Source organism: Notamacropus eugenii, chromosome 2 (genome assembly GCF_028372415.1).
Source record: "Notamacropus eugenii isolate mMacEug1 chromosome 2, mMacEug1.pri_v2, whole genome shotgun sequence".
Taxonomy (NCBI): Eukaryota; Metazoa; Chordata; class Mammalia; order Diprotodontia; family Macropodidae; genus Notamacropus; species Notamacropus eugenii.
In genome coordinates, this window is record NC_092873.1 from 477,039,402 (window position 1) to 477,061,284 (window position 21,883).

Here is a 21,883-nt window from a genome sequence, read left to right on the forward strand (position 1 = left end):
AAACTTTTAAATGTTGGCCAAATTGGTCATACTATTTCTGTGATAGTAATACAGATTGCAAAGTGACAACCTTTATGTGTTTGCTCCTAAGAAACAGACCAATTTTTGTATCTTGTACTTTGAGATACTTCTGGTTCTAAGAATTCTGTATATAATCAAACTGGTGTTTTAATCTAATTTGAAAGTACCAAAAAAGGAGGCCATGAAAACAATTATGCAAACAGATGCTTACATAATCATGAAAAATAATTTCACTAGTCAAAAATGACTAGTTTCTATCAGTTTTATCATCTCTTGAATCATTTCTCTCATCCTACCTGTAGTGTAATTAATGACACAGTTTAAACAACTATAAGCACGTAAAGAGACGTTAAAAAATCACAACTAAAAGGCTATGAAGAGGAGATAACCAACTGGGGAGGAACTGATTCTCATTCTGAGCTAGATCAAGCTCTGATTTAGAGCACCAACATCCATGGTAAACATTACAGTAAAAATAAACAAAGTAGTTTTTACCACTGCAGAAGGTAAATACATTTATTGCCATCTGAAACAATAAATTAATCCAAAAACCGCGGCCAGAAACAATTATTCAGTTGACAAAAACATACATATTCAATACATCATATTTATACCCGACCACTGAAGAGTTTTGAGAGGCACTTCTGAAACTCATCTGCATGATTTGGTATAATTACAAAGGAGACTAATTTAAATGAGTCCTGTACTCTGGTATAAAATGACTACTGTTTTTAAGGGGTCAACCATTGATACATAATAATACAATGCTGAAAACAAAGTTTCAATTGATGCGTTGATTTTCTTTGGGTTTATAAAGATATTAATGGTCTGTTACGTTATAATTTTAAAAAAAAATACATGCTACACAGAATATTTCAAATTGAAAAGGTCTCTTAAAGTCTTATTACTCAGATCTGCACAATTCAAGACCAGAATATTTCTTTTAAAAAACAAGTAAAATACATGTTTGATATCACCACTATTGTGTATCACATTTTCTACAGTTCAGTTTAATGGTTAAAACTGTCTCTTCCTTATCAATCTTATACAACAATCTGAAAAATCCCTAACATCATATGCATACTTTGTGTTGACCACACCTTCTTACCAATTATTTATTCAGAACCACATAGCTTATAACACTTTATTTTACCTTTATTTATTACCTTCCAGTAAGGTAAACACTTTTCAAGACTGCCTATGGCACGCTTTTTTGGGAACATATAAACTGGTAAAAAATCAATGTAGTCATTTTGGAGAGATTTTAAAAGCCTAACTACCAAGAGAATTCCAAGATTACAAACTTTAAAGAATGCACAGTATGAAGCTTTGGAAAGCTTGTATTACTGGTGATTAATATTTTTAAAGTTTTGTGCTTTTTATACCCTGAGCAGATAACTATAAAAAATACCTAAAGTTCAATACATGGAAGTTCTTTGGAGAAATCCAGTATGTAAGCAGAAAGAGTGCCATTACATGGTACCTTAACAAGACCCTAGCCCCAAAATAGATAACTCTAGTATGACAAAGAGATCCTAGGATATTTTGAAGACATTGATTTGAGTTCTTTTAAAGGGCAATAAGTTCTCCCTGGCAGTGATTGCAGCAGTTGAAAGTTATATTTTCATATCTCGTATATGGATGGAATCGTCCAATATTTTTTTTTGTAGAAAGCAAAGTGGCTGGTGAAGACTCTGAAAATATTTCAGTTGAGCTTTCTGTACAGGTAGCTGGATCTAAAATTCGCAGAATCTAAGGGAAATAAAAGCTATGATCAGATGCAAGCAGTACATTATTGTTTCAATATTAGGATAATAAAAATGACACACTGAGAAGGAATTGGTCTCAAAGTTCTTAGCCTCATTACTATTATTATATAGCTACTATTAATAATTTAATGAACTAGATGAGTGTTATGTGTTAGTAAGAAGATTAAAAAGTTCACAAGTTAACAATGATGCCTAGTTACAGTACCATGCACCTAGAGAACATCCAATAAATAATGGTGAAATTAATGGATCCCCCCCATATTAAAACAAACACTCATTGCATTGGACATTGTTTGGGGGAGTGAGGAGGAGTTGGAACAACAACAATAATTTTAAAATCATGTATGATGGGTTTTTTTTGCCTATCTATAAAATCATTTTAACTACCATAGGTATTTTTTTCACCCAACAGAAAAAAATGTTAGGCAAAACTAGAGTGATTCACAGGTAAGCACAAAGACCTCAGAGAAGGGCGTCTTGGTTCAGAGAATTCTTTCCCAGAAAAGAAGCGATATGTTCAGAAGTGTTAGTGAAAAACAATAAAAATTCTAGATGACCACACACTATACATTTAGTGGCCATGTTATAACCACAGAAGCTAAATGAGACAAGCATGCCTGTCTGGATTCTCCCCAGGAATCCAACTTTTTTCCCCGTTTCTTGGAGATTAATGATAATTAATTCTTCCCCTACATATTTTATAGATGAGGAAAAAGTTGTCCAAAGAGTGCCCTGACTAAGGTCCTCTCACTACTTGGTGGCACAGCCGGGTCTAGAACCCAAGAGTCTTGACTTCAAGTCTGATATTTTCCCCGTAACAACTGCTGGTTCTCATTGGACCCCTTTCTCAAAGCTCAAAAGTGGATGGTTCTAAATACTTACTGTTTCAGCCATTTTCTCTGCTGGAGTACTACAGAATTCAGTTGGAGGGGAAGCCTTTTTTGGATTCTTGGTGCCAACATTTCCAAGGAGATGGGAATTCAGTGCTGTGGCCAGTCTGTGATTTGTTGATGCTAGCTCTGTAGTGCTGTGGGGCTGTTCACTAGGGTAGTAAGTCTGCTCTCTACCCCACTGCAAAGAAACTAAGAGCTCCTCTAATAATCTGCAACAGAAACATACACAGAACATGAATATGACAGCCAATTACAAGCCTGGTATACGAGATAAATGGGAAACATTTGGATTTGTAAAATGCTTCCCCACTACCGAGTTCAAACAAGGCATAAGAAAAATCCAGACAAAGCAAATAAATGATACCTGGCATTTATAAATAGCACAGAACGTTTCCAAGATGTATATACATTACTACGGAGTTATGTCATATGCACATTTAACTCATGCAAATTCAACTATGTGGCATTTGGGCAAAAAGAGGGCACAAGACAATTTAAATAGTGTGGGTAATTCTACCCATCTCATGCCATCTCATGCCCAATGAGTGTAAAGTGGGGCAGGAAGTTCAGAGTGAGCCCCTCTTTGTGCAAGCACCTTGCTATGCTGAAGGTGATTCAGAATCTGTTTTCTCTATAGATTGTCTACCTGTTTACTTAGGCTGGTAGTTCTAAGGAGAGGATCACCCTTACTTGGCTTTCCTAGCTTTCTTGGGCAGCTAGAATGCCCCTGCTATGAATGCTACTTTTGATTTAAGGCCACTCTAACCTCATGGTGAAACAGGAAGAAGAAATGGTTATGTGGTGGTGTGCTCATCTATTAACACCACCTTTATGTGAGAAGTCTTTTCCCCTCTAAATACATGGCTTGGTTTGGTTTTCTCTTTGAGTAGATGTCTTGATTACAACACCTTTCCTGAGCAAAAGCTTAAGGGGATGCTCTGACCCATCTGTCCTTTCTTTTAAAGAGACCATACCTCTTTCTAGCTATCACTATTTAATGCACAACTATTATATTTGATGAGAAATCAAAAGGATATGCAAGGGTGATTTCAATTTAGGATTTTAACTATACACAGTTTCTCTAGACCCTAAAACCTTTCCCACAACCCTGGGAGAGATCATTTTCATTTTACACATAGATAAACCAAAGCTCAGAGAGGTTTAATAACTTGACCATGGTCATACAGTTGTGTGGTTTGTCCTCTGTTCTTAAAGAGGACCATGACATCAGGGAGATGATGACATGACTTGCAACTGACACTGATTTAAGTGAGGGAAGGCTGTGCAAAATCACCAGCCTCTCTTTCTCCTCCAGAGCCACCTGGGCCCAATGGCCAGATTTTGATCAGGATGACTGGGCCCTACAGTAGGTAACTGAAAAAGGCAGAGTTTGAAACTAGGTCTTCCTGGATCTACCACAACATGCTGTTTTCCTCATTATCACAGGTGGGGCCCTCTGAATAATATATGTGCCTTCCATTATAACTACCTAAGTTGACAATTGTGGGGATTTAACATGTAATAGATGGTATTTTTATAAAGTCATGGTATAATATGGAACAGCATAACATAAAAATTGGGAATAAAATCTTAGAAGTCTTTAATAATTGGTAGTGTTTCTATCCAACACATCCATCTCCTATCCTTTACCCACATGATCACAACCCTAGTTAAAGTTCTCATGACTTCTTGCCTCAACTATTACAATAGCCTAACTGGGCTGTCTCTGGTCTCCTCTTTCCAACCTAGCCTCCACACAGCTGCCAAACTTCAATTCTTAAAGCAGAAGTCTGAACATGTCCCTTCCTGCCTTAAGAAGCTTCAGTGCCTCTCTACTAGGTCTAGGATAAACTGTAGACTCTTCAATGTTCAGCATTTAAAGCCCTTTACAATCAGGCTTTAGTCTATCTTTACAGACTGATTACACATTATTTCCTCAACTGAAAGTGAGTGAGTTAAAGTAGAAAACTGCTTGAGGTCCGAAGCTGTTATTATTTTTGACTTTGTACCCCAAATAACTATTAAATGCACAGCAAATGCTTAATAAATGCTTGTTGAGTTGAATTAAATCTATAAAATTACACCAGACCTCTAAGAATATAAATTGGTAATTGGTAACAAAGTGCCCTGAAGTGTGAAATTCTCTATTAGAAACATGTAGGGAAGATTCCTTGTGATTGTCCTCTGTATCATCTCAAAGAGCTTCCTGTAGGAAGCAGGCCATCTGCCTCTCAAAGAGCATTCCACATCTGTCCTCAAAAATTCCTCCCAATACAGATGGAGCCTCCAGTGAAATGCAACCTCATGGAGGATGGAAAAGACTTTTGATTTCTTGTGGAAACTTCAGTAAAGTGCAGCACAGTATAACAAGTGAACAAATGTAGACAGAAGTCAAAAGAGAAGCCTAAGTTTGGGGAGAAAACCTATTGTAAACACAACATGCTTATGGCTTACTTCTGGGTAGCAATCATTTCCTGCCGGAATTGTTCCCGTTCACTGAGGAGATCTTGAATAGCACTCTGGGCATCCCGACTTTGGCGCTGTAAAGCTGCTCTGGAGTTAGTCAACTCATCAGCCATAACCCTGCAAAAGATTATGTATCCCACAAATGAAATCTTTAAAAAAACACAAAAAACACCACCACAACGCTAAATAGCTTACTTTACAACTGACACAAAGAAATTTTGAAATAGATGGAAATATCTTTGAAAAATTTGATTAAAAATTTCTCATGCTTTTGAAAGGCATCCAATTGAGAGAAAAGACCACAAGGTGGGTACAATTCCTCTAGGTTATCTGCCATCATTATTTTGCAATTATTAAATCTCCTTAAATTTGTGTCTGTTTCCCTGACCTCCCTGCTCCCCCCTCTCCCCACTACCTGAATAGCAATGAAGGCCTCAGGCGGAGACCAATGAATACTATAAAGCAGAAATTATTTGGAAATTAAAGTCTTGTGCAGACTCAAAAATTTAAATATAATGTTAACAAGGATTTGACAAGAGACAGCAATTCTTTTCAAATGCTATTAGAAGGTAAATAAAAAATAAAAAAAACCTCCAAGTCTCATTATTGCTCTTACAGCAACAAGCTTTTCAAGAGCTATAAATTCAGTATGAATAGGACTTTAAATTGCTCAATGAAAATCAATGAATGTTTAGCATTTTTATAAAATCAATACAACAACAAATATCTTTTTTTTAAAAAAAGTCATTCTATTATTAGGACAATTAGAATATAACTCATCTTAAAGTCTTTGGTGAATGATCTGGATACTGTTTTTAGGTATTCCTTCCATGCTGTGTAGTGCTCAGTTAATTTTTTTTTTGGGGGGAAGGAGGGGTATAAATTGGATCTGCACTTTCATTGTATTCGGGACTTTGTAATGAAACTCCCTCTACTAATGCAGCTCAGTTCCTGTTCTGGCCAGAGTCAAACAGCCATCTGTGTCAGAGGCATGACTTGAACATGGAGATTCCTGATGATTAGGCCAGTTTTCCAGCCTACACTCCTACTCCTGGAGTTCTGCTTCAAGTGTTATCTGGGCTTCTCCAGATGATTCACAAGTTTAGTTTCTTGGGGAATTCTGAGGAAGCTTCTATATGTATTCTTAACATCGTGAAATTTTATTTGCAATAAAAAAAAATCTAACACCTCAGTAGTGTTCTCAAAAGCAGCAGCAGCAGCAGCTCTACTAGTTTTCCTATTAAGTCTGCTAAGAGTCCTCCCCTTGCAATCCAAAGTCTAATAGTAGGGGGCACCATGCTGTCTGTGGGCACTCTTTTTCGCTGAGAACTAAAGCTATACTAATCTGTTACACGAGTCATTCAGAATTCTTGATTCTGGTATAAGCCTATGGTTCACATTACTTCTCAATCAATTTACTGACAGTTTATCCACCTATATGTGTGTTTGTCCTTCATTGCCAAAGAAGACCATGCCATCAGAGAAAAGATGATATGACTTGCACTTGACTTTGTTTTGAGTGGGGAGGGCTGTGCAGGTCACCAGCCTCACTTCTCCTCCAGAGCCATCTGAATCCAGTGACCAGATACTCATCAGGATGACTAGAGATGACTCAGGATGAAGCAATTGGGGTTAAGTGACTTGCCCAAGGTCACACAGCGAGTGAGTGTCAAGTGTGTGAGGAAATACTGAAGAGAGTCTTATAGGATCTAGTTTTGTCGTGTTGTTATCATCACATAGAAGTGAGGCCCATTTCCCTCATCTGGGAATCTGTCCCCATGCTCATTTTTACAATGATGATAATAAAACCTTCACTGCTAACCTCAGAAAATCAAATGAAAATGATAAATGCAAAATACTCCATAGCTGCTGTTTGTCTTTCCTTCTTGAAGACCATGACATCAGGAACATGTTCTTGATGCCATGACTTGCAAGTGAATTGGATTTAAGTGAGGTAGTCACTCAGAGCCATCTGGGTCCAGTAGCCAGATAGATCAGGGTGACTGGAGATGGCCCCTAATCCTTAACTAGCAAAGTGATAAATAAATGTATGTTATTAATGTAGGACTTCCTGTAGCAGCTGTAATGCGTTCTAATATCCCTAAATGAAAGGTTTTAAGAAAATATTCTTCGAAGTCTTTAAATTCAAAGTTTCAATATTTCTCAACAATGAATTGTGCTTTTGTGTGTCTATAGATTAAAGGCTTGAGATACACACAGAACTAGTAAAATGAACGATCATGTGAAATAGCACAATACCTGCTTGCTAGAAATTTACTTCGCCATACATCACACTGTATCGACATGCGTTCTAACTGTTCAGAGAGCTGAGCTGTGTTCCTGCCCAGGGCCTCGTTTTCTAAAATAAGCTGATTTTTCTCACGAGCCAAACGTTCAAAGTGATACTGCAGATCATCCCCAACAGAAGCCACTAGCAACTTCTTTAGTTCACGATTCACCTAGAAAAGAACATCAATAATACTTCAGAGTAAAGACATATAATTAAGAGAATTAATTTTAATGCTCTAACATGGAATTAGGTACTAACATGAAAGGTTCAGCTGTGGAGATGTTATGTAACATAGGATTATGCTCACCAGGAACATCTTAGACTATCTTAATGTCTCTGAACTTCAAATCCAAGCCATATGAGACTTCTATCTGTTCATCCAAGTTTTGGTATAAACATAAACTCAACTAAAATGGCACAAATCATGAATTTCTGGAGGTAGGAGATGATGCCTTATTTTTCCAGGTGCCTAGTAAAGTCACTACACCCAGGGAGATCTGTTGAATGAAGATAATCACTGATGTATTACTGGTGAGAGTATTCCATCAATGCAGTCTGCAACCCCCCAAAACTCAGAAAATGGTCTGAAGAATTGCTATGGCTGAAAAAATCTATTACTTCCTAGCTACCCTAGTAATGAGTCTCCCTAAATTTAGTTATTCCCCTCTAAATAAGAACTAATGACTTTACACAGGGGTTTACACAGTCTGTCTTCTAGCCAGAAGGCTCATACTCTACTATCAACACAAGGGAAAGAATGAATCTTTACTCAGTCACAAAGATTAAAGTCATATGTGCAAAATGGCTCCTTAAACTTTCTTCTCTCCTAACTTCCCTACATCACAGTCACCACTGTCTTTTGAACATAGGGTTCAGAGTCTGAGTCCTCCTTAGCTCCTCAGTCTTTCTCCCCAGCCCACAGTGAAGCAGTTTCCCAGTCTGGCTGATTCTTCCTTCACAACCAGTTACATGCATCCAACATCGCCTTTTCATTGCTTATATTGCCAGCCCCCTAAGTCAGGCCCTCATCACTTCTCACCTACTGCTACAGCCTCCCAATCGGTTTCCCTGTCTCTAATTTCTTCCCCTTTCCATTCTCCACACAGCTGCCAAAGTGATATTCCTAAAGCATAAGCCATCTCCTTCATCAAAAAGTTCCATGGCTCCATGCTGCCTCAATGATAACATGGCAACTCGAGATTGTCCCTTGAAGCCCTTCCCAATCAGCCTTTGGTGGACTTTCCCAGGCTTCTTACACATTTGTGCCCCCTAGGAAGCCTGTGCTTCAACAAGCCTGGCCTTCCTCCCCCTGGAGTGCTGCCTCCCTGCTCTGGCCGGGCCCATGCCTGGAATGCACATTCCTCTCCTCCCCAGCCTCCGTCAAACTTTGGTTCCCAGGCCTCCTGACTCACTGGGTCTTTGCAGATGCCACCAGTTATTACTATGTATAAGACCTGGTATGTATTTTCATATTTATCTATGTGCTGTTTCTCAGATTAAAAGCAACCTCTTCCAGGGCAGGGCCCATTTCATTTGTTTTTGTGTATTCCATAGGTAGCACTTAATCAATGTTTGTTGATTGACAAAGGACTACCTGTAGCTTCCAACTGCTTATGTCACTACTGGTCATTTTGTTAACTGCATTCTGATTTTGTTGATAGCCCCAGGCAGGGTTCTCCATCCAGTGGATCTTGGAAATCTATCTAAGTTAAACAAATGTCTGGCAGGAGCCCTGGAGACTGACACCAAACCCTGCATCTTTTAACAACATTTCACATTTTAAAAGTACTTTAAGTTTTGCAAAATATACACATTATTTTATTTGGTGTGCACAATCCTGTAAGGCTGGGATTTATTATCATCCCTCCTTTGTGAGTAGTCATCAACTCAAGGTGCTACCCTCACCCCCCTCAAAGACACCAAATGGGAGAAATGAAAGCTACACCAAATATTTCCAAAAGGTTAAGGTTCATTGTCCCAAGTAATCCTTTATTACTCATATTAGATGTCCAACAGAGAAAGCCACTTACAAACTTTTGACATCATTGGATAAAATATCCTTTGACATCTTAGTCTATGACTTAAGTAAGCAATAACTATAGATGCGGCTGGTATTCTGGATGGCCTGTTTTTCACCAGTCATCCTGCACTGCTGTGACCCACCCTGAGGTTTGAGATGCTACTGATGTGTGAATTTCAACGTGCAGAGGAGAGGTTATGTGATCAGCCAAGGCTTGTTGAGACACTTATTATTGCAGTCTACTGTAAACACAAGTGCAACACCCAACTTTGGGAGATTCCCAAGTGGAAGACAGTTTTCCATTAAGTAGGCTCTGCTGTATTCCTTTTTGGTTTGCACACTAAGTAATTTTCTTTGAAGCACTGCTGCTTGTAAATTTGCTTGTTAAAAGTGCAAGTTTTTTTTTTCTCTTTTTACAAAATATTTTGCCAGCAAATACTGTTCTTCTCCTCCCCCCATCAAGGTTGTATTTAGAGTGTTTATTAGTATCCAAACAGTCAACTGACCATCCTGGGATAACCACCACCTCCCAAACTCACTGGTCATATATCATCCTTAGGTTAATTATGGTAACCAATACATCATAAGTTTCCCCCAACAAGAGAGGACTACACCTGAGGCCACTGAGGGTCAGAGAAATATCAAAAGTACAGAAATCCCTCAACTAGTGTCTAATACTATGGCCATTCATTATTCAGAAAAGCCTGTCTACAAGTACAGACAAATACCATCTGACCAGTTAGCATTCATAACTCTTCAAGAACACTTAAAGAACAAAAAAATCTAAAAAAAAAAAAAAAAAGGCCCCCAAAAGCAGAGTTTTTGATAAATGTGCAGGAGCAATCAATCCAACCTCACTGCTCCCAAAAACATCTTACAATGCATCCTTACATGGATGTGGGTACTTATATGTGTGTATAGAAGGCAGGTACAGGACCTGAAGAAACCTGTCAGGCCTGGAGGAGGGTGATCCTTTTATCTGGAAGTATCCAAGGCAGCTGAGAGGAGCAGCCGTACTTCCTTCACTCATCAGCCACCTAAGATCTGGCAGTCACCCTGATCCTCCCTGCAAGGTGGGGGCTGACTTTGTTTTCCCCTTTTGGTGGTGAAGGAAGGTAATGAAAACCACAAGACTACTCTTCAATCTGATTACCTCTCGAACCTCTAGAATTAGCTTTATAAGCCTATGATACTGAACCACTACTTCAATTTAAATGAATATTTATAAATTATCTACTTTATGCAAAGCACATATGAGGCAGCATGCTGCAGTATAGAGTGCTAGGCTTAGAGTCAGGAGGACCTGAGTTCAAGTCCTGCCCTGACTACTTTATATGTGTTACCAAGGCCATATTTCTTAAACTCTCTGAGCTTTGATTCATGTTTTAATGTAAGTTATAGAGAGGCTGCATCTTGGCAATGTGATATGAGGGGAGTCCTCATACCAGCTAAATCACAGGTACCTAAAGTAGATGTGTTTCATAGGAGGCACTGGAGTTTTTGGACTCTAGTTTCTAACACACAAGGAACACTGACTATGCCAATGGTTAGATAGGAGAGCAGCTAGCAGATGTTCGAGCACTAGCACAGGTTCACTCTTGATCTGGGCAGACAGGAAGACAGGAATGGAGCCATAATAAGGAATTAAATAAGGTGGATTACTTTTATTCCTGTCTAGGCTTCTCAAGGGGGTTGCTGACAATGGGAGCACCAACTCCTACAGCTTTCCTAATCACCCTTCTGGAAGGGATGGGCAAGAAGTGGTGGGGCAGCAACTCAAACATCTTGATGGGGTGAGTTGAGACAGGCACAGCTTTCCAGCTTGTGCACTCTCTTAAATCCCCTCAAGACCTGTTGGGGGCTGATCAAAGCATGCACAGCATCACACTGTCATATTTTCCTGTGGGTTCCCCACTTACTGACCAATGCCCATTTGATTTATAGGGCAACAGACAAAGAAGGCATCTTGCCAACATTAAGCTCACAGGTTAGCTTTAGCAACAGCATCATTCAGTGCAAGTGCAGTAAAAAAAACCATATTGTCACTACCATATCTCATTGTGCAAGTGTGGTGAAGATGTTTACAAGTCATGAGGCTGGGAAATATTATTGAATACCTGGAAATTACAGAATGTTATGGCCATGGATCTTTGAAACTGCAATCTAAAAACAACAACAAAATCCTCTATACTTACAAGATGTATGTGCAAAGACTCTGCAAGGCATCAGATTTATAAAGAAACCCTTTGCTCTAAAGGAACTTAAAACTGAAAGGGGAAAGAAGACCCACAAAGAACTATTATAACATAAAAGAGAATGTGATAAGTACAAAGAACAGCTCCAAAGTGCTGAGTAATTTGAGAGACATCATTTCTAGCTGGGGGCAATCAAGAAAACCCAAATTCTCGTTATATTACCAGAAACTTGGGAGCAGGTGTGAAATTCAGGGGAGAATCTTTTGGAGGAGAGAGTGACAGAGAGAGAGAGAGAGAGAGAGAGAGAGAGAGAGAGAGAGAGAGAGAGAGAGAGAGAAAGAGAGAGAGAGAAAGAGAGAGAAAGAGAGAATGTGTATGGAGGTAGCAGAGAGCACCTTAATAGCATTTCCAAATGTGCAGAAAGGAAATAATGTCCTGGAAACACACTCTGTGCAATGTCCAGATTTTGGAGGCTCCAATGTAAGCAGTGCTAGTGCTCAAGGCTGTTCTCACCTCTGTCTGCACGCGGAGCTGGTTGGAAAGCCCTTCTTTGTCCTGCAGCAATCTCCTTTCAGAGTTCCTGAGGTTTTCCACTCTATTTTTTAGCTCTGTTACCTCTTTTCTGGGATCTATGACTCCATCTGATTGACTTGCAAGTTCTCCTTTATGATGTCCCAGAGATTTGACCAGTTTAGCATTTCTGGCAGGGATATCATGGGTTATAGCAGCTTTGGGAACTAGTATTCGAATAGCTTCGACTTCCACTGCTTTGTCGGTGATAATCTTGCCCAGCTGAAGCACTCCTGGGCTCAGTGATGGAACCAGCTTCTTTCTTGGGTTTCTCAGGCTGTGACAGCTCTGGGGATTGGCTCCAGAGGTAACTTCTACAGACTTAGGTGGCTGCTCAGTTTCCATTCCATCTCCAGCCCCACGGACCGGTACTGAAGGATGACTTACTATCATGTGGAAAACAAAGGACAAACATTTAGTAAGAAAATATTCTGCTTTGTTTTAAAATTTAGAATTACTACCAAAAAAAAAATTCATAAGTTAGCATTTATATAGTGTTTCAAAGTTTTAAAAGTGCCTTACAAATACTATCTCATTTTATCCTCAAAACAACCCTGGGAGGTAGGAGTTATTATCATCATCCCCATTTTATTGGTGAGGAAACTGAGACACAGAGATGTTAAGGGACCCAACTAGGAAATGTTTAAGGCAGGAGTTGAAGTCTACCTGACTTTAAGTTACAGGCTCTATCTATTGCTCCACCTAAAGACAGTTGTCAAATACATATATTTTGTTAAAGCTCAAGTGTGCCCATGCTCACTTCTATCCGTGGTAGTCATGCACTGGCTCTTCCTGGAATGGCCTCAGTATTTTTTTCTGCCTAGTTAATTCCTACTCATACTTCAGGACTGGGTCCCATCTCCTTCTCTATGCTAATGCTGATTGTTCCAGTCTATAATGATCTCTGTCTTCTGAACTGCTAAAAGACAATGTTGGCTGTATTGTTTTATTCTAGCATGTAAACTTAGGTTTTACCACCTTATAATTGTTTCATGTCTCTCCACGAGTCTAAGCTCTCAAGGACAACAGGACTGTATCTTATGCTTCTTTTATATCCTATAGGATGCCTAACAGTCCTGAATTCATACTGAATCTTTGGTAAATATCAGTTGATTGAAACTGGCTTTCTCCTTATGTGTCAAAATTAGCACAGGAAGTAAAAACCATTCATAGTTCTGATTATTTCCTCCCACTTTGTCTTAAAGTGAATAAACTAGGAAAAACTTAGCATTGCTATTCTCCTGATAAAGAAACAGCACTGATTTACTGAATGTAGGCTCACCTTTGATTTTGGAGCTTAGCAAAATGGGATAAGATAGACTAAGAAATGGCTGGGCCTTCTGAGTATACAGTCGAGCCTACTCATGAAGTCATGTACTAACATATATTTATGTTATCTATCTATCTATCTATCTATCTATCTATCTATCTATCTATCTATCTATCTATCCACATACACATATTTATGTAATATATAGCATCCCCCTTATCTAAAAGTCAGATTTCTGGTAACATCAGGTCATCCTAAACACAGCCCAAAAACCTCCCCCAAACAACAGTAACAACAAAAAAGTCACAGAAGCAAACACAGGAATCTGAAGTGGCTGTCACAAGGGCCCTGCAGTCAAACTAAGAATACATTTTCTTTTTTAGAAGATACCCTTATGTCATTTTTCAGAGTACACTGTTTATTTTAAGCACACCTCCTAACAACTTTGGTTATCTTATTTCCCAGGTCACTAAAGATTAGAAAAAAAATCAGAAAGAGAAAAACTACTGAAGGAGGCATACTCCTGGCCAGCAAGGGACAGAAAACCTAACATAGCACAATACAATTCAACAAATGATGTTCATAATGACCCTGATTCTTCATCATCACCATTACAACCAACAAGCATTTATTAAGTACAGGATAAACACTAGGCCCAGAAAAATGTATTAAGAAATAGTCCTTGCAATTCAAGGTGTTTAAAATCAAGATGGGAACACAGAAGATACATATAAACAATAATACAAGGTAGACCACAGGTAACCAAGTGAATTGTACACACAGAAGTAGTTCTACAATGTACTACTGCCTACTCAATGTGTCTCTGGTGATGCTATAAGTTTACAAATGAATCTACTTATGTGAGTCAACCCAAAATAAATAACTTTCCCTTGAACTTGAAGCAGAACTCCTAAGCATAAGAAATATTTTTCAAAATATGAGGCAGAATTACTGTCAAACACTAGCAAATGCCTAAGAAACCCCAAACATGCAACCCATGATAATAAGGTTTCACTGTAGCTCCCGTTTAATTTAGAGAATTCAAACTGATGGTGCTATAGCAAAGTCCTTCCTAATCTCCACCTAATCTCACTGGAAGAGCCCTTGAATGGTTTTTGAAATGGAAAGTCATAATAATATAAGGCACTACTTAATTTTTAAAAATTCTAGCATCTTTTCAAATGGAAAAAAGATTCTAACGCTGCTCTGATTCCTGTATGTTAAATCCTAAAACCAGAATTTTTAAAGTAAGTCAAAGAGAAGTTTTGGGCACTAGTTTAGGAAGGATGTTGATAAACTGAGAGGAGGAAGGAGAATGAAGAGTTTAGGAAGAGCCTGGCGATGTGCTCACATGAAACAGGGGAATTTGGAAGAGTGGTGAATTTAGGGGGAAGAGGGAAAGTAAATTCTGCTTTGAAAGTTGCTGAGTCTTTGGGATATCTAGGTATCGAGATGGTCTGGGAGCAGATGGTGATGCCACACATATTTCAGTTCAGAAGAAAGCTTAGGGAAGGACTTATAGATTTGGAAGTCATCTGTTTCAGGGAGGTCACCAAAGGAGTGTAAAGAGTGTTGAGAGAGCCTTGGAGGATGTCTATAGTTAGGAAATGAGAGAATAACGTGGTTATTCAGTCATGACTGACTCTTCATGACACCATGTACCATAGCATGCCCTGTCCTCCTGTTTTCTACCATCTCACAAAGTCTGCCCAAGTTCATTTTGCTGTTTCCATGACATTATCCATCCATCTCATCTTGCTGCTGTCCCCTTTTCCTTTTGCCTTCAATCTTTCCCAATATTAGAGTCTTTTCCAATGTGTCCCATCTTCTCATTATGTGGTCAAAGTATTTAAGCTTCAGTATTTGACCTTCTAGGGAATAGCCTGAATTAATTTCTTTAAGTATTGACTGATTTGATCTCTTTGCTGTCCAGGACACTCTCAAAAATCTTCTCCAGATCCACAATTTGAAAAAGTTGCTATGTGATGCTCAGTTTTCCTTATAGTCCAACTTTGTTAGTGGAATACATTGCTACTGGAAAATACAGTTTTGACTATACAGAATACAGACCTTTGTCAGCAGTGATGTCTCTGCTTTTTAGCTACCCAGATTTCTTACTGCTTTTATTCTAAGGAGCCAGCATCTTTGAATTCATGGCTGTAATCACTACCTGCAGTGATCTTTGAGCCCAAGAATATAAAACCTGACAATGCTTTTATTTCTTCTTCCTTTATTTGCCAGGAAGTGATGGGCCCAGTTGCCAAGATCTTAGTTCTTTTCATTTAAAAGCTTCAAGCCCGCTTTTACACTCTCCTCTTCCACCCTCCTTGAGAGGTATCTTAATTCCCTTCACTCTCTGCCATGAGGGTGGTTCTGTCTGCATAGCTGAGATTGTCGATATTCTCCTGGTAACCCTAATTCCAGCTTTCGAGTCACTTAGCCTGGCATTTCCCATGATGCATATGAATTATATAAATTAAATAAGGTAACAATATACAACCTGTTGTACTCCTTTTCTAATCCTAAACCAATCAGTTTTTCCATGTTCAGTTCTGTTGCTTCTTGCCCTACATACATATAGGTTACTCAGGAGACAAGTAAGATGATGTGGTACTTGTATCTCTTTGAGGACTTGTCACATTTTGTTGTGATCCACAAAGTTAATGGCTTTATTATAGTCAATGAAGCAGGAGTAGATGTTTTCCTGGAACTCTCTTGCTCTCTCCATAATTTTGATCAAGCAAAGGAAACTGTGAAGGAAGAGTCAGATAACTGGAGAAGTAGAGAGTAGTATCAGGGGAAAAGAGGGTATCCCAAGATGATTGATAGGATCAAGAGCTCAAGAAGAATGAGGACTGAGAAAAGGCCACTGGGATGGCATTAAAAAAGATTTTTGGTAATTTTGGAGAAAGCTGGTCTTGTAAAGTGGAGGATTCAGAGGTATGATTTTAAGGGAATAGGAAGTGAGCAGGAGGTGAAGGATGAGAGGACAAGAATGGAGATGGCTCCTAGAAGTTTGACTGTGAAACTGCTTTTAGGAGCAATATAGGGCAGATTATTGTTCCCTTCCAGTCTTAGAAACATCTTTCATTCCTTCCTTTAAGGACCAATTAAAATTCTACCTTGTACTTGAGGTCTTGCCTGGTTTATTAAATGTAAGTACAAATGGATTGCAGGCATGAACTCTTCTGAAGCAGGACCTATTTTATCTAAAGTCCCTCAATTTTGAATATGTTTTGCTTTTTATTTTAATTCTCTGTGGAACTATCTTTATATAGCTCCTTCCCTCTTCTTTTGCATCTCTGCCTATTGAAATCCCACTTACTCTTCAAGATTCAGGTTAAATATTTCTCCTTCATGGAGCCTTCTCTGAGCTTTCCAATTACCTTTCCTTTTCCTGAACCTCTAAAACATTTTGTACCTTTCTTATGGAGATGAATACATTTAGCTTTGTAATATATTTATTTGTGTACTTCCCTTAGCTCCATGGTAGGCTGTAACCCCTTAAGGGCTGAAACTGTTACAGTCATCTCTTTTCTTTAAAGCCTATCAAAGTACTTTTGAGAAGCTGTTCAAAAGACACTTGGTTGAATTTATACAATAAAGATGTTCCTAAAAAGTTACAGAGACATCTGTATGCATGTACATATAAAATTTCTGTAAATCAATTCATAATTTAAAGACATTAGGGAAGTCTTCCACTTAAAGGGGAATCTTACTGCAAATCCTTCCATAGTGAAAAAGATCACCCCTTAACTTTTGTTTAAAAGTAATTTTCATTGGTAGGATTTGTTTAAGTCAGGATATCTGCACTTCTCATGTATATCTATTACTTGTTATTTATTTGCATACTTCATTTAGTTCACATCAATCTTATAGCAGAGAGAAATGTGCTTTTAGAGCACCTAACAAAACCACGACCATGTAGGTAAATATTACTTAATCATGGTAACATTGAACACTTTGTTATCCAATCATCTAAATTATAAATGTATTCTTATATGGACACATTGGTACAAGAAACTGGATCCCTTACAGTTCTCTTCACACATGAAATGGAGTTAACTAGCTCTCAATTTTCTCCACACTGCTCTTACTACTTTTTTATTATGCATTAAAAAAATACTTACCTTTGATTTCAGTGCTCTCAAGGGAAGACATTTTTCCTTATCCAAAGGACTTTACCTGAAGACTGCTGCTGAAAAATCTAGAAATGTATAAAAGAATGAACAAAATGTAAGTTAATTTGGCAACTGTCTCCTCACCTGAAATATTCTAACCTGTTAACTGCTTCTGTAATGAGATTACAGGTGCCTCTGAATTTCATTACTTTACTTGATACGATCTCCTAGATTATCTTGCAGTGTTGGTCAGACATCTGAACTATTCTTTTCAATTCTGTACGGCATGTTTAGGCAAAACATTAACAAACTGTTGCTGGAGGCAGCACAGTGTGATGAATAGAGCCAGAGTTGAAACTAGAAAGACCTAGGCGCAAGTTTTACCTTTGACATGTACTCTCTGGGCAAGTCCCTTAACCTCTTAGTGCTCTAGCCAAATTCTGTAACTGAGTTACAGAGAAGGCACAGGTTTGTGTTAGTATAGGGAATTTTCTCCTTGGGGAGTTCCCTTTACCAATAAATGAAATAACAGTAACAGTTCTATCCTTCTGTGGAGAAGAATTACTAGGTTGATAACAAATGCTTGAGAAAATTAAGGAGGGTTAGATTCATAAAAATACTTGGGAGAACATAATATTTCCATTTGAAGTCTTGTCATTAAGAAGAAGGATAAAGTTGAACTTGCTTGGTTCTAGAGAGCAGAACAAGGCCAAGTAGTAAACATCATGGCAAGGCAGATTTTTGTTCAGAATAGGTTAAGAGCCTTTTAATGATTAAGGCTGTCTGAAAACAGAATAAGTTTCTGTCATAGGCTACGGATTCTCTATCTTTGGAAAAGTTGAAGCAGAGGCTTGAGTACAACTTGTCTGGGATACCACAGAAGAGATTCATGGAACCACTATCTTTTTGAGATGGAAGGGCCCTTAAAAAGCTCAATGCAGTCCTAAAAGCTGAGGGTCAAAGAAGTTAAATTATTCATCTGAGGTGAAGTACAGGTCAAGGAACTAAGACAAAATCCAGGTATTCCGACTGAATCCAGTGTTTGTACAACTATACTAGTGGTTTCCAAATTCTCCTAGTACAAGAATTTTTCTTTTAATGTAAAACAGAAAAAGATTTCATATGATAGTACTTATAGTCTTACTTATTGAGAAAATACAAAATAATAAAAAGCACTAGACATTAAATACTGCTTTCAGACATTTATATATTTTTTAAAAATCACAATCACATTGATGTACATTGGAATGCAAAAAAATAGATGAGACAGTATTTACTTTTCAGAAGACAAAGCTATTTACGAATCATACGTACATAAGATTCCTCAGGGCTTACAGGTTGGGAACGTACACTAGTATGGGCCTTTGAAGTCTTTTCAGCTCCGAAATTCTAAGACCCAGAGGGATCATCAGCACGGAAAAAGGAGTCTGATGCAATACTGTTACCCCATCCGTGCCAACGTGATCACTTCCAACAATGCCATCAAGGCTGACCCCGATTTGTCAGCGCCGCCCCATTTCCCCGACCGTACCAGGATGGGGCTTCCAGTGTCCTCTGCCGAGGACTAAAAAGAATACATCGCTACGAACGATAACCGATACTTAATTGGGACCATCGCTGATCGGACACGCAGCAGACGCCAAAGTGATGGGTATAACGAACGGCTCAGAATGGACGCGACACGATCACCTAGCTCTGGGGTGCGAGGGACGTGACTGGAACTGAAGGGTTCCCCACAAATCTACGGGCAAGGGTGTCCAAGACCCCCCCTCCTCGGGAAAACCGTGACGTCACCCGCTTGGAAACTTTTCTCCCAGAACTTAGGACAATAAAAGATTTCCACGATGACCACCAAAGAAATGAGGAGATGAAAGCAGAAAAAAGAACCAGGATCTTAACAGTCTTTTTTTCTGGCCCCACAGATTTGGGAAATGATGCCTGGGCTCAGCCGTGTCTACACTGCCCATTCAATCCTGATTAGGGACCCGTGACACTCTCCCCACTGCCCATCAACCTCTTCCATTCCCCATAGTGGAAGCCGTATCGGGGGCTGTTGACCTTACCGTGGATTTCACTGCGTTCCTTTCCTTATTTTTCCCTGCCAGGGATGCACAGCCGCCCGCGGCCGTACCGAAAAACACCTAACTTCTCTTTCTCCTCTGACTCCTTCCGGTCTCTAGGAGATTCGCTTCCGGGTTATCCCCATCTGAGGGGAAATATTGTTCGGAGATGCTGTTCTAAATGTACGTTTAAACCGAATGACAAAGGCATGGGGCATCAGTCAAGGAAACTAGAGGCAAATACCTCTTAAAAGTAATAGTTGCGGGGGTGTTTGTCTCTGCCGGCTCTTTAAGACCCTTCACTTCCGGGTCAATCAGGTAGAAAGCAGAAGTGAGCACGTTGGCGATTGGAGGGTGGTGTCACGTTGCCTAGAGCGACAGCGTGGAAGGGGCGGGCAAATCAAAGGAAGGGGGCGGGACCTCGACTGGACTGACCGCTAAGAAGCCCCGCGAAGGGGCGGGGAGAGGAAGGAGATGAAAGAGGAGCTAGTAGAAGCTTGTGGGCGGGGCTTAGTTGTCACAGTAACCGGGAAACTTGGAATACGTGGAGAGCTTCCTGCGTGGTAACTGACTAGTAGGTTCGTGGTACTGGAGGCCTTGACGCCATGGTGAGTGTGGACAGAGCCAGCAAGCCGCGCCTTTTAGATGTCTGGCTGTTGCCCCCGCCCCCATCACTTTCAGATCCCCAAGGGCTTGGGACGGGAGGGAGGGAGCCGCCCCAGTTCCACGAGCCTTTTGCCTCTGTTAGCTTCCTCTATGGCTCCCAAGGATCCCCCCCTCCCGAGGGGTACGGGGGCGGGGGGGGAGGGGGAAGTAGAGAAGATGACGTCATGGGGAATTTCCTGGGGAGCGGGCTCTGGGCTTGAGCCCCGACGCTGCCCTGTTTGCCTCCGGGGCTGGAGTCCTCATTTTTCTGGCTCACCTGCTTCCCCTGCGCTGTGTTAAGTCATCTTGCCCCAGCCCGTGCCAGCCTCAGGGATGCCACGCCTCCCGTGGGTATCACCATCGCCAGGCTGTTACCTCCCCAGTATTCCTAATAGCTGGCTTTTCTGTAGTGCTCGTCTGTAAAGCTCTCGGCAAACCTTCAAGCGCTGTCTAAACACTGCCTTTTATTATCGTCAGCATTTTCAAAGCACTCTGCAAATGTCTCACTGTATACTCACAGCATCCCTGGGAGGGAGCAGTTATTTTTTATCATCCTCACCTTATAGTGAGGACTGGGACAGACGGGTTGAGTGACATGCTGGGTCGTAGGGGCCAGAAAGTGTGGATTTGAACTCAAGCCTTCCTAACTGCAACAGTATCCACTGTCCTACCTGGCTACACGAGTAGCGCTGCGGGAGCCCTAACTGTTCCAGACCCTGAGAGTATCTATGTAAGGAGATCAGAGATACTGTTTGTATCTGTGTCATGAGATTTATGATTGGGCTGTAAGGTATGAGAGACACTGCTTATCTTAATCAAAACGAAGAAGGGATTATTGCTATATGGCTCTTTCTTGCATGTATTTTTAAATATCTGTTTTTCAGCATTTTAAAGCCTGTACTTTATAGATTAATGGAGTGATTAATTACTAAATCCTCGTCTCATTTCTTAATAGCTAGATGTTTATATTATCTTTTTAAGGTTTGCAAAATGCTTTACATGTATCTTATTTTATCCTCACAGTCCCTGCAGGGAGGTGACGTTACTACCCCTATTTTACGGATGAAGAAACTCAGGCCAGGATAACTAACTAGCTGTAAAATCATGGCCCATGCCACACGATTACTTTATGAGTTATGAATAAGTCCCTTGAGGGATTCAGAGAGGAAATAAGAGCATACAGCTAATAGGTGTTTAAGACTGGATTTGAACTTGGATCTATCCTGACTCCAGGACTGGCATTCTGTCCACTATGTCAGCTGTCTTTTTCGTGTGTGTGTGCTTGAAAGCATAGAAGTTCAGCCAAGCCTCATGGAAAGGCAGTGAGGCTTTTAACAAAAATGAAAACTTAATAATATGCTTTCTTGTAAAGATAGTTGTTTGAAGTATACGTGGTGGTGAGAGCTGGAATTTTGTTTCAATGTATTTACCTTTGATAATAATGAATAAACATTTTTAATCCACTTGGGTTTTAAAAGTTTGTATAACTAGGATGAACCCTTTTGAATGATAATGTTCAGACAGCAAATTCTGAAACATTCCAGACTTGATTTGGTTCATCAT

The 21,883-nt window shown here is 39.7% G+C and overlaps 2 protein-coding genes across 3 annotated transcripts in view; one reads left to right on the forward strand and one right to left on the reverse strand.

Moving 5' to 3' along the window:
• Nucleotides 1–523: 523 nt before the first annotated feature.
• Nucleotides 524–19,973, reverse strand: BLZF1 (basic leucine zipper nuclear factor 1). The gene is made up of 7 exons (XM_072648705.1): nt 19,679–19,973; nt 17,625–17,701; nt 12,168–12,610; nt 7,409–7,608; nt 5,138–5,266; nt 2,673–2,892; nt 524–1,773 (listed from the first exon to the last, which is right to left on the reverse strand). The coding sequence occupies exons 2-7, from the start codon at nt 17,653–17,655 to the stop codon at nt 1,591–1,593; spliced, it is 1,206 nt and encodes a 401-aa protein (XP_072504806.1). The 5' UTR covers nt 17,656–17,701; nt 19,679–19,973; the 3' UTR covers nt 524–1,590.
• An 86-nt stretch (nt 19,974–20,059) lies between these two features.
• The window catches only part of NME7 (NME/NM23 family member 7), a 183,337-nt gene continuing 181,513 nt past the window's right edge, over nt 20,060–21,883 (forward strand). Inside the window, exon 1 of one of the 2 annotated variants that reach the window (XM_072648706.1) lies at nt 20,060–20,283. In XM_072648706.1, coding sequence (XP_072504807.1) covers nt 20,281–20,283 — 3 coding nt within the window. In that variant the 5' untranslated portion in view covers nt 20,060–20,280. Of the gene's footprint in view, nt 20,284–20,348; nt 20,668–21,883 lie in introns of those variants that run through there. The other variant, XM_072648708.1, reaches the window with a different exon arrangement.